The sequence below is a fragment of the Pinus tabuliformis genome, chromosome 6 (assembly GCF_031772625.1).
Source record: "Pinus tabuliformis cultivar Carrire ecotype Pingquan chromosome 6, CPIR1, whole genome shotgun sequence".
Classification (NCBI taxonomy): domain Eukaryota; kingdom Viridiplantae; phylum Streptophyta; class Pinopsida; order Pinales; family Pinaceae; genus Pinus; species Pinus tabuliformis.
Window position 1 is genome coordinate 1,642,278,545 of NC_142292.1, and position 14,055 is coordinate 1,642,292,599.

The window sequence follows — 14,055 nt, forward strand, 5'->3', positions numbered from 1 at the left end:
CATTGGTACATGGTACTATACATCATTGACTATATGGGCTTTTTTTTCGTAAATAGAGTTCCAAAATTCAATCTACTGGTTCTGTTTTATCTGAGTAATCTTCCATAATCCCATATCAAGTAGAAATAAGATTAAGCATCGCGTAAATTTTTCAAGGATTAAATTTCCAAACTGATGATCAAATGATAGACTATAATTGAAATTGTTCAACCATATATGAACAATGTGCCAATTAGAGAATTACATTTTTTAAGAAATAGTATCCATTGATATTGTTTCTTAGATAAGATGTATAAGCCAAGTCTCCAAAGATGTATAAGCCAAGTCTCGTCTTTGGAGTTTTGGTGTTCAGAATTAGAAGTAAAAGATTGAAATTATAGTATTTAGAATCGATTTACAAATCAAAAACTACATAGAGCACATATTCAACTCTACAAAACTTCGTCTATAAATAAAATATACCAACAATAAAAATAAATCTGGACTCTAGAAAACTTCATCTATAAATAAAATATACCAACAATAAAAATAAATCTCATGACCAACTCAAACACAATTTTTCTTTGTATTTCATCCCTTCCATTACTCGTCGGATTCTGACAGCAACAAGCCGAGCGACGGTGGGCTCCCTTTTTCTAAATCAAGTTCATGAATCCAGTCTACCTCTTGTGTGTTATGGAACCAAGCTTCCCTTCCTTGATCGTCAGCGTTGGTAAAACTATTACCGCCCTGCACATTGCTTTGATCAAAACACACAACTTCAAATTCATTTGTCGCCGGTTCCCTGCAGAACTCTTCCGACACATAATCTGGTGGATGCGAGAGCAGATTATAATCCTGATGCCAATTGCAGCCATAACCATTGTAGCCCTTTGGTCTTTCCATTTCAGGCTGTCTCACTGCCATTTTTATTCTCACGGGGATGGTTTTGAGCACAGGATATTTCATGGGAGGAGATTTTGACACTGTCTTCAGATTTTTCGTACTTTCATGTTGAGATTGCGTCACTGACAGCATCTTCTTCGTCAGACGAGTGTTCCAGTAGTTCTTGATTTCGTTGTCGGTTCGCCCAGGCAGTCGTCCTGCTATCAGCGACCACCTGCATGCACACAAAAATAACATACATCTCACATATATCGCATGAACTTCTTACCATGACATTAATATTTCGTAACAACAACATGGGGAATGGATGAATTCTGCAAGGTGAATAAATATGAAGTCAATCTCCACATACCGGTTGCCAAGAAGACGATGCAGGCGAATAATGAGGTCCTCCTCGTCTGGGGAAATGTTTCCGCGTTTAATGTCGGGACGAAGATAGTTCAACCAACGTAGTCTACAACTCTTTCCACACCGCATAAGTCCTGCAAAACAAATTCTCTCCACTAATTTATTTAGTCTCTCAATATATATTTTGCATCTGTATTGATAAATGAGTACTCTTAGAGATTTGCTGAGATTCACCTGCTTTTTTGGGTAGATTTCTCCATCCACCATCTCCATGAATTCGAATGTACTCGGACAAAATCGTATCCTCCTTGGAGGTCCAGGCCCCGCGGTTGAGCCCTTCTTTCGAGCAGCAAGGAGATCTACCCATCTTGCAAATTCAGGACTTCGGATCTCTTTTGCTGGGAAAAGATCTCGTTGGTTTCTTCTGCAAACATTTGAGTATATATAGAAAATATTAGCTTCTCCCTGCTCAAAATAGTTAACTGGTGATGAAAGGTACGTGACCTCGTGAACATTGTGGCAGATTTTCTATGGTTTAAATTTAAGGAATATGAGACTATATTTAACCACTGCTCAGAATTTGTCGGAGTCATATGTGGGCCCGTTGAAAAATAACTCATTTTCTGCATCTTTTTCCTATTTCTGGGCATCAATGATTGAGAGCTTCGATCGTGATTAAGGATTGCCGATCTTAAACATCTAATTAACTACAGGGAACAGGGCAGGGTCAGTTAAATCTTGCTTCAATGAACTAAGGGCGGCTACAAACTCTGGACTTTCCACCGAGTTTCAAGAAGCAATCATAACGAGTGTGCATCATGAATAGTGTTGAGACTGACTGGTAGATGGTGTACACCGGAAGTTCGGAACAATGATATCATTCAGGCGACAAAATATAACGCCGAATGTATTTGCATTTTGGAGGGGAAAGTACCGATCATGCAGTATCCAAGCTAGTTATAGTATGCTGGAATTTGTACGGTTCAATTAAAGATGATGGCTCTGATCGAACGGCGCAGGTCCCCCAAAATATGTTGCGAAGGCTTGCCCACAGTCCACAGTTCATTTGAGATGTCATGATCGTGTTGCTTCCCCAAATTATATTGCTAACGGACGTTCCGTGATCACTGCACAAGTAACGTTCCACATATTCAAAGAGAGTGTGTATTGGGTATCAAACATAACAGGTTATGTACTCACATTGGGATAATTATTGATGGTGTTTTAATATTTTAAATGTTTTCAAGTTAAAAAAATATATCATATAAGGTGTCATGTTATTTATTTATGATAAATGTGTTTTGTGTGTGAGGTTTGTTCCACAAAACATTCAAAAGATTACGATTGAACACGTGTATTAATATGTCTGATACTAGATGTGAGGTTTTGAGGTTGTCCGTAGTCTAACAAATCACCCTTCATTTGATTTGGTGACAATTATGAGCCTGTGAAGCAATATTTCTCCAATGTCCCCCTATTAGATGAGGCAACATTCAAAAGCATTTTATAAAGGTTTTTAGTTGTCCAACTTAATTGAAACATGGGTGGGAGAGAACGGTTCACGTTTAAAGTTTTTTTCTTTGGGTATTCTTTAAGTTTTGTTTATTAGTGTTGTCATTATGGCTTAATGTGTTGGTCTTAATGTTAATTTTCACTATAATTTTATTACACTATGTTTACCTAGATCATTTGTGCGTGACAATTGTGTGCAAGAAGAGGTAGGAGTTGCAGAAAGAGACAAAGGTTTGGTTAGATATGAGGATGGTGCCTAATAAGGTTTGAGGAAGTGTTGCAAAGGATACATATTGCAAAGGATACATATGCTTCTATAGGTGTTGGAGAAGCATTAAATACTAATGGCAAAGCTCTAAGATGAGTGGAAGTGATCTGCATGAGTTAGACTATCTTCTATGGGCAGCAATTATGCTCCAAGCGAAGATAGCAACATTGTCTATAAGAAAGACATAACATCCAAGCGACGATTGTCTCTAGGAGGCCTATGTTGTGCAAGTAAAGATGCCTGTAGGTAATGAAAATTAAAAACCATGGGTTCAACCACCAATTTTCCCATGGAATAGCTGCGCGAGTTTGACCCAACATGTAATTCAATTGGTCAAAAAAACCGTCATGTAAATACCTTGGATTTTCCCGTGGTATTCACAAGGCAAAGAGACTATAAAAGGGGAGAAATATTGATCATTCGTGTGTGAAAAAGAAAGTAAGTGTAGATCAATATGGAATTTTCTTATTTTATTTTATTTTTTTATTATGACATATGTATCGAGGAGGTGATGGTAGAAATTATGAAGGGAAGTACATAGTCCATCTGAGTCTACTAGAGAAGAATTTTCTTAATGTGTTTTTTGGAGAATTGTATGCTTGCAAGGATCCACACACAAATCTATCTACTGAGTGAGCACACTAAAAGTCTGAAGATTGTACTCTATCTCCACTTTTTAGCCTATATCAACAAAAGTCAATATTTGTTCACTGAAGGTTCATTTACACTCATCAGATTCCTGTTATATCCACTGTCTAATGATTGAATATGTTTTAATATGCTTAGATGTTATAGGATTCATTACAAAAATCAATCATTTAAGTGTGGGACAAATATTTTGTCTTTTAGAAGTATGATACATAGAGATTATGGCTTCGACATAGGTTTATCATTACTGCAAGGTAGAATTCTATACAACTTGTTTGGCTCTGTGTGAAGTCTTTGTTTGTCTTACAGGGAAGATATATGAAGAGGTTATGAAAGAGATCAAGACTATATGACAAAATGCAAGGATTAGTTTGCCTATGCATTTAATGTTATTGATAAGGGCGATAGCATGGATCTCGGTTACACTTTTTGGCAGAATGAGGTGCATTTTTATGAAAAAAGATCCTTTGATTAAGCAATATTAAGTGCTCAATCGAGAAAATTTTTAAGTTCTCGATCAAGTTGTTGAGGCGCTTAAAAATTGCTCGATCGAGTGTTTAAACAAACCCTTGATCAAGACATTTTTTGAAGCAAGTTAATGGCTTGATCGAGCCTATGGCTCAATCGAGTGCTTTAGCTTGATCAAGTGCTTTGGCTCTATCGAGCATTATTTCTCATTAAAAAACCCAACCCACAACATATGCAAATCCTTTTGCTGAGACCGTGAGAGGAAAAAGTGTTCGACGAAAGATTTCTAAGCTCGACCGAGATGGAGGAATTCAATCTAGCTACCCATCAACCTCACTAATGATCCAGAGGCTCAAGACGAGGTAGTTTTCTCACATTTTATAGTTATGGAAGGCTAGGAGAAGCAACACTTCCATCTTTATAGTTGTGAGTGGTAGACTTCCTTGTTGCCATAATTTTTCTTTTAACTTTTCTTGCCACCCTGAATTCCTTCTCCAATGAACTAGGTTCCCAAAGATGAAGCTCATGTTTAAAGTCCCTACGAAGACATCAATCATATGCTCCTCTGGAATATCAGTTACCCTGATATTCAATTTTTGGAAGTCCTCAATGTGCTCTACCATTGAACCCTTTTGTTTAAGATTTATCAATTAACGAAAGAAGTTGTTTTGCTTTGTATCTTCATAATGTGCTATCATTTCCTGCATAGAAATTGACCAAGTGACATGTGGTTTACCAAAAAAAATCCATCGATGCCATACAAACTTATTAGGTTCTAAATATAAAGATGCAATGTGTACCTTTTGTGTGTGTTTCACATCATGAAGATCAAAATATTACTCCATCTGTAGTATCCATATTACTGGATCCTTTCCATCAAACTTCCTCATATCGATATTTGGAATTTGGTGGTTCTTAAATCCAACATTGGAGTCTCTAAAATTATAATTCATATTCCTTTTGTCCTCATCATATTTTTCATGGATTACCTTGTCAACACTGGGAATAATTTCTTATATCAACTTTTTCAAACCTTCCTTCAACCCTTCTATCTTGACATTCATCATTGCTTCCATGTATATTTTAACCATCATTCAAAATTCCCCTGAAACTTTTATACCATCTATATTAACATTCATCACAGCTTCCAATTCATTTTTTGTTACTTTTTGCGAGAGCGAAATTTCTTGCACTTGGTGTCATAATTTTGATATATCGTGTTGCATTTCTTCCTCTTCTTCATGCATCTTGGAAGAGGTTTTTGGTTGCTTATTAGGCGTGTCCATTTTTTTGTTTTGAGGAATTTTGGAATCAAACAATGATATCTATGCTTTACTATGCCCTTTGAATCACTTCGTACTGATTTTTAAAACAAAAGTTTGTAAAATTTTAGAAAAATCCAAGTGCATTGAAGGTAAATTCGTTGACTACGCATAATGGAGACAACACTAAGTGCACAGACAATGAAGAAAATGCATTGGATAGGGCTACACATAACGAAGGCAACACTTTGTGCTCAGACAATAGAAATGAAACAAATACATTAATTAAGGCTATGCATAGCAGAACTAGGTGTTCGGATAGCGTACAGTGTTTAGTCACCAAGGACGACATCAGAAGGAGTGTTCATCAGGGTTCAGACAACAACTTATGGCCTTCAGGCAACAACAACAACATTTCACACCTACGGCCTTCAGGCATCAACAATAATGAGAACGTAATCAGAGAACTGTGTATCACTGTTAGGAAAGAAGTTAACAAAAAAGACGTTAAAAACTAGGAGATTAGTGAACAAGATAAGAACAATATGAAAACAAGAGGTAGTGACATCGACAACGCCAACATAAAAGCCAACAATTCTTCAGTAAAAGAGCCGAGAAGAAAAGTGGTTAATCTGTCTTCCCAAGAATAAAATCCGGAAATCATGAGTGTCCTCAGCAAATGTTTAGGGTTTGCAATTGCTCCTAAAAAGCTACCTATTGAGAATATGATATGTAGCATAGAATATGGGATTAATAAACTTTCGTTGGAGGATAAGGAAGCACTAAGACGAGTTTTCCCTCATTTTGAGAAAAGCCAAAGCTCCCAAAAGTAATCTAAGAGAAGAAGAACAAGTTGCCTTTAAATCCCTACGGAACAATGATAAAATTATGGTTCTTAAGGCAGATAAGGCAGGGGTAGGCTGATTTTGGATAAAGAAGACTATGTATGTGAAATTAATGAACACCTCAGATGTGGCAGTTATAAGAAGCTGAACAATAATCCCATTCCAAAGATTATGAAGGAGGTAAAAAAGACAATTGCAGATTCCAACCTTGAGGATAAATTAAACAAAAAATTAATCCCTTCTTGTGAAACCATTCCAAGAATTTATTGTTTTACCCAAGATTCATAAAGAGGGTGTTCCTCTTAGACCAATAGTTAATACCATTGGCTCCCCAACCTATGAGCTCGCTAAGTATGTTGCTAAAATCCTTAAGCCCCTTGTTGGGAATATCGATAAGGACTCCCATGATTTTGTAAATCTTATTAAAAATGAGAGGGTAGACCATGATAACATCCTTGTTAGCTTTGACGTAGTATCCTTATTCACCAAGATTCCTCTTGATGAAGCCATTTGGGTTATAAAAGATGTTACTGATCTAGGAATTGCTAGACTGGCTGAAATATGTTTACGATCAACTGTTTTCACCTTCCAAGGAGAATATTATGAGCAGACATCTGGGTTGGCAATGGGATCACCCCTTTCACCAATTGTGGCCAACTTGTACATGGAATACTTTGAAAAAGAAATCCCTCGAATCATACCCCTTGAAGCCAGCCTAGTGGAAGTGATTCATCGATGATACCAATATAAAATGGACTCATGGTAAAACAGAACTTGACAAGTTTTTTATTCACCTCAACTCTATCTCCCCAGAAATAATTTTTACTATGGAGTTAGAAGAAAACATGAGCATCCCATTTTTAGACATACTCATCATCAGGAAGGAGGATGGTTCTTTGGGACATAAAATTTTCAGGAAGTCAACCCACATAGAAAGCTACCTCCACGTTGATTCCCACCATCACCCAGGCTAGAAGTTTGGTGTTCTAGACACTCTGGCCATCAGAGCCCTTCGAATTTCTGACATTGAGCATTTGGATGAAGAAAAGAAGAATTTAGTTTCAGCCTTTAAAGGTATAGGCTACAAAGAAAAAGAAATTAAAACAGCTATAGAGAGAGCTAAAAGAAAGGTGTTATCTCATAAGCCTAAGGCTCAAGACCAACATCAATGTGGAAGGGTTTTTCTACCTTATATTCAAGGAGTGACAGACAAGATTGCTAAAATCCTTAGAAAGAAAAACATAATCACGCAATTCTCAGCCCCTAGAACTATTAGGCAAGGTATGAGGTCTGTCAAAGATAATATTAATAAACATCAACTTAAGGGAGTCTATAAAATGGATTGTTCATGTGGAAAAAGTTACATTGGTGAAACAGGTCAATCCTTGCAGACAAGACTCAAGGAACATGGAGCTGATATTAGGAATGAAAGGTATCGAACTTCGGCCCTTGCAGAGCATTCCTCAAAAACCAAGCACTAGGTATGCTTGGAAAACACTTCTATTATCGCTCAAGAAGAAAAACATCATAGGCGAAAGATCAGAGAAGCTCTTGAGATTATCAAACATCCACATAATCTTAATAGGGACAATGGTATTGAGATTAGTGGAAGCTAGCTCCCCTTAATCAGAGAAATTAAGATCCCTAGTACATCTCAGGTATAGCACTCAGTGGGTAGATATCTCCCTCTCCTATTCTAGCATTTAGTAGTTAGTAGCATTACTTTCATCGTTACTATCCATAATAATTTTCAACAACAATAATAATTTTCAATACTATTAGGTATGAATTATAACATTTACAATAATAATTATGATATTAGCCAATACTATTATCATTAATTATTATTATGAAATGTTAATATTAATTATTTATTAAGAACTATGAATAATTATATTAATTAAATAAACTATTAATAAAAAATAATAAAAATTAATCATTTAGGAGTGATTATTAGGATTTGATATTAATTATGAACTATTAATATTAAATATTAATTATTACTAATTATTATTATTTACTTTAATACATTAATATTATTATTAATTATAATATATTTTTGGTATTTAATATTAATATTAAATATTCACATATTCATATATTAAATATTTTTATACATTCACATACTAATATATATTGAATATTAATTCGAATATTTAATATAAATATTTATTATAGTAATTTTGATAATAACTATTACTATTATTTTTATGAATTGTTAGTTTTATTAATTATTATTTGAGATCCAATCTATTCATGAATCTATTAATAAATCTATTAACTGAAATAAACTAGTAATACTATATTAAACATTTAATAGTAAATATTGATGATAAAGATTAAATAATCAAGGTATTTATTCATTATTACATTAATAATTGTATTAAATAATATTTTTTAAAAATACTTCAAAATACTTCAAAATGATTTATTATTATTTAAAAAGTGATTAAAACAAGCTGACATCCATTTAAATCTACTCACCTCAAAACTATTTAAAACCCTCATTCAAGCTCTTCTACTATCAACATTCAAGAATTCCTGATGATGGATCCCCGTTGGGATTTGAAACATTGACGAAAAATGGTTTTTAGTGTGGGTTCTCCGGTTACTAAGTTAGAAGATATAACCATAGAAGTCTTAAATCCAAAATCATTTCCCTATGCGGAGGGGATACTTGCAGTGAAATCATTTTACTCGAAAAATTTCGGGTGAAGATAGCTAGAAGAGCTGCACACCTTCATTTTCTTAAAAACTGTCGTGACAATAATCTCATTCCCTCATTTGCGCAAATTAACCATAGATTACATAACAAATTTAATAGCAAGGCATTTTTTCAATTAAACATTACTCTAATATGGGTAGAAATCAAGAGGGTTAGGGCTTATCTAGATAATCTTGGACACTCAATGCTCTCAGCACACCTAAAACTAGCCAGCAACATCAACAAAGATCTTTGGTCTGTAATTGATGTCAGGGCTGCTCTAAAAGCCAGTAATGAAGGACACATTGCTCAAACCAGACAATGTAAGAAGCTGTCCAAGTTATTGAACAGGGCGTTTTACAGCGATAGAGAAGGTAAAGAAGATAATCCAAACGGAAGACCTGACAATACCATCGAAAATTCGGCAGGTTCAGAATCAAGCTCTGCGAGGTCTGATGGATCCATAAAGATGATGGCAAGAATATTAAAATACTTGGTAACAACGATTGAAAAAGAAAACAAATTGAGCCACGACTTTATGTCAAACGAATGCTCAAAAAAAGGCAGAACCGATGTCTGAACATATGAGAAAACAAGTGTGTTGAAGGTAAATTCGTTGACTACGCATAATGGAGACAACACTAAGTGCTCAGACAATGAAGAAAATGCGTTGGATAATAAGGCTACACATAACGAAGGCAACACTTTGTGCTCAGACAACAGAAATGAAACAAATACGTTAATTAAGGCTACGCATAATAGAACTAGGTGTTCGGATAGCATACAGTGTTTAGTCGCCAAGGACGACATCAGAAGGAGTGTTCATCAGGGTTCAGACAACAACTTATGGCCTTCATGCAACAACATCAACATTTCACATCTACGGCCTTCAGGCATCAACAATAATGAGAACGCTTTGATAATCAGAGAACTGTGTATGACTGTTAGGAAAGAAGTTAACAAAAAAGACGTTAAAAACCAGGAGATTAGTGAACAAGATAAGAACAATATGAAAACAAGAGGTAGTGACATCGACAACGCCAACCTAAAAGCCAAAAATTCTTCAAAAAAAGAGCCGAGAAGAAAAGTGGTTAATCTGTCTTCCCAAGAATTAGATCCGGAAATCATGAGTGTCCTCAACAAAGGTTTAGGGTTTGCAATTGCTCCTAAAAACCTACCTATTGAGAATATGATATGTAGCATAGAAGATGGGATTAATAACCTTTCATTGGAGGATAAGGAAGCACTAAGATAGGAGTTTTCCCTCATTTTGAGAAAAGCCAAAGCTCCCAAAAGTAATCTAAGAAAAGAAGAACAAATTGCCTTTAAATCCCTATGGAACAATGATAAAATTGTGGTTCTTAAGGTAGATAAGGGAGGGGCAGTGGTGATTTTGGATAAAGAAGACTATGTATGTAAAATGAATGAACACCTCAAATGTGGTAGTTACAAGGAGCTGAGCAATAATCCCATTCCAAATATTATGAAGGAGGTAAAAAAGACAATTGCAGATTCCAACCTTGAGGATAAATTAAAGAAAAAATTAATCCCTTCTTGTGAAAACATCCCAAGAATTTATGGTTTACCCAAGATCCATAAAGAGGGTGTTCCTCTTAGACCATTAGTTAATACCATTGGTTCCCCAACCTATGAGCTCGCTAAGTATGTTGCTAAAATCCTTAAGCCCCTTGTTGGGAATACTCATTCTTTCATTAAGGACTCCCATGATTTTGTAAATCTTATTAAAAATGAGAGGGTAGACCGTGATGACATCCTTTTTAGCTTTGATGTAGTATCCTTATTCACCAAGATTCCTCTTGATGAAGCCATTCAGGTTATAAAAGATGTTACTGATCTAGGAATTGCTAGACTGGCTGAAATATGTTTACGATCAACTATTTTCACCTTCCAAGGAGAATATTATGAGCAGACATCTCGGGTGGCAATGGGATCACCCCTATTACCAATTGTGGCCAACTTGTACATGGAATACTTTGAAAAGAAAGCCCTCGAATCATACCCCTTGAAGCCAACCTTGTGGAAGCGATTCGTCGACGATACCAACATAAAATGGACTCATGGTAAAACAAAACTTGACAAGTTTTTTATTCACCTCAACTCTATCTCCTCAAAAATAAAATTTACTATTGAGCTAGAAGAAAACATGAGCATCCCATCTTTAGACGTACTCATCATCAGGAAGGAGGATGGCTCTTTGGGACATAAGGTTTTCAGGAAGTCAACCCACACAGAAAGGTACCTCCACGCCGATTCACACCATCGCCCAGCCCAGAAGTATGGTGTTTTAAACACTCTAGCCATTAGAGCCCTTTGAATTTCTAACTCTGAGCATTTGGATGAAGAAAAGAAGAATTTAGTTTCAGCTTTTAAAGGTATAGGCTACAACGAAAAAGAAATTAAAATAACTATAGAGAGAGCTAAAAGAAAGGTGTTATCTCATAAGGCTAAGGCTCAAGACCAACCTCAGTGTGGAAGGGTTTTTCTACCTTATATTCAAGGAGTGACAGACAAGATTTCTAAATTCCTTAGAAAGAAAAACATAATCATGCAATTCTCAGCCCCTGGAACTATTAGGCAAGGTATGAGGTCTGTCAAAGATAATATTAATAAACATCAACTTAAGGGAGTCTATAGTATAGATTGTTCATGTGGAAAAAGTTACATTGGTGAAATGGGTCGATCCCTGCAGACAAGACTCAAGGAACGTGGAGCTAATATTAGGAATGAAAGGTCTCGAACTTCGGCCCTTGTAGAGCATTCCTCAAAAACCAAGCACTAGGTCTGCTTGGAAAATGCTTCAATTATCGCTCGGGAAGAAAAACATCATAGGAGAAAGATCAGAGAAGCTCTTGAGATTATCAAACATCCACATAATCTCAACAGGGACAACGGTATTGAGATTAGTGGAAGTTGACTCCCCTTAATCAGAGAAATTAAGATCCCCAGTACATCTCAGGTATAGTGCTTAGTGGGCAGATATCTCCCTCTCCTATTCTAGCATTTAGTAGTTAGTAGCATTACTTTCATCGTTTCTCTCCATAATAATTTTCAACAACAATAATAATTTTCAATACTATTAGGTATGAATTCTAACATTTACAATAATAATTATGATATTAGTCATTACTATTATCATTAATTATTATTATGAAATGTTAATATTAATTATTTATTAAGACCTATGAATAATTCTATTAATTAAATCAACTATTAATAAAAATTAATCATTTAATAGTGATTATTAGGATTTGATATTAATTATGAACTATTAATATTAAATATTAATTAGTTATTAATTATTATTATTTACTTTAATACATTAACATTAATATTATTATTATTATTATTATATTTTTAGTATTTAGTATTTAATATTTAGTATTTAGTATTTAATATTTAGTATTAAATATTCACATATTCACATATTCACATATTAAATATTTTTATATATTCACATACTAATATATATTGAATATTAATTCGAATATTTAATATAAATATTTATTATAGTAATTTTGATAATAACTATTACTATTATTTTTATGAATTGTAAGTTTTATTAATTATTATTTGAGATCCAATCTATTAATGAATCTATTAATAAATTTATTAACTGAATTAACTGAAATAAACCAGTAATAATAGATTAAACATTTAATAGTAAATATTGATGATAAAGATTAAATAATCAAGGTATTTATGCATTATTACATTAATAATTGTATTAAATAATAGTTTTAAAAAAACTTAAAAAAACTTCAAAATTATTTATTATTATTTAAAAAGTGATTAAAACAAGCCGACATCGATTTAAATCTACTCACTTTCAACATTCAAGAAGTCCTAATGATGGATCCCTGTTAGGATTTGAAACGTTGACGAAAAATGGTTTTTACTGTGGGTTCTCAAGTTACTAAGTTATAAGATATAAACCACAGAAGTCTTAAATCTAGAAAAATACACACCTTTTTTTTACTTTTTAGGAGTTCGATGTTGAAACTATTTTATCTATGTAATCCTAAATATGCAAGGTCTGAAATTTTGTCTTGTGGTAGAACTCGGAGTCATGTTTCTAACCCCACAAAGTAGACTAAGATTGGATTCTTCTAGAAAGAGTTATGTCCAATCTGCTATGATGACTTGATTATAGACTAGTTTAGCAGAGTGAACCTTTATGGAGTGCAACGTAATACTGTTTCGACCTTCGGCCCTAAAGATGATACATGAGAAACTCAAGTTCATTCACATTCAATCACTTTTTATGAAATTCAAATCTAATATTGAGAGAGAAAGTGGTGGTGATTTTCCCTAAGTCACTTGTTTGAGATGGAATTATGGAGCATGCAAAAACCCTAACTTCCCTGGATCATATCTCTAAAAATATAGCAAACTAAGATTTGAAATTCATACAAAACATTCACTAATCTTTCATCTCCATGTGGTTGCAATTTAAGCTTTTGAAGCCTTGTAGAAAAAAATTTCTAATGAAAATGCCAGGATGGCATGTTTGAAGAGGCGAAACCCTATAATCAAAAGCTTTGACACCAAATGTTATGCTATCAGCTCACAAAAAGATAGATCAATGACTTAAAAATTATCCTCTTCAAGGGGGAAACCTCCTTTACATTACATAAATGAACAATTTCTGGATGATACAAATGATCAGACCTCTTTAGTATATATAGGAGTTTAAGGGGTCACAATATAATCAAAGCCTACATAACAATAATAATGTAAGGGCACAATAACAACAATAGTGGGCTTCTATGGGGTAGAACAATAACAACATGGGGGATACATGGGCACAACACCAACAATAGGGAGCTATACTAACAATAAGAATAAGGGGAATACACTAGTATTATAGGGAACTAACAAACTCAATCTAGCTACCCACCCACCTTAGCAACGACCTAGAGGCTCAAGCCAAGGTGGGTTTCCTATCATTTTTGTCTCTTTTATTTGATTATTTTTTGGAAAAAAAAAATTAATTTAAAAAAATAGCATACAAAAATTACAAAAAACAATAATGAAAACCACCTTGAAAACGACAAAAAAAACACCTAGAAAACCCTTGAAAACTGCAAAAACCAA

At 34.3% G+C, this 14,055-nt stretch overlaps 1 protein-coding gene across 1 annotated transcript; it reads right to left on the minus strand.

Annotated features, from left to right (window-relative positions):
- Positions 1–524: 524 nt before the first annotated feature.
- LOC149265247 (transcription factor MYB1-like) lies at positions 525–1,632 on the minus strand. Its single transcript, XM_089392483.1, has 3 exons — positions 1,468–1,632; positions 1,238–1,367; positions 525–1,099 (listed from the first exon to the last, which is right to left on the minus strand). The coding sequence occupies exons 1-3, from the start codon at positions 1,598–1,600 to the stop codon at positions 583–585; spliced, it is 780 nt and encodes a 259-aa protein (XP_089248609.1). The 5' UTR covers positions 1,601–1,632; the 3' UTR covers positions 525–582.
- Positions 1,633–14,055: the final 12,423 nt, after the last annotated feature.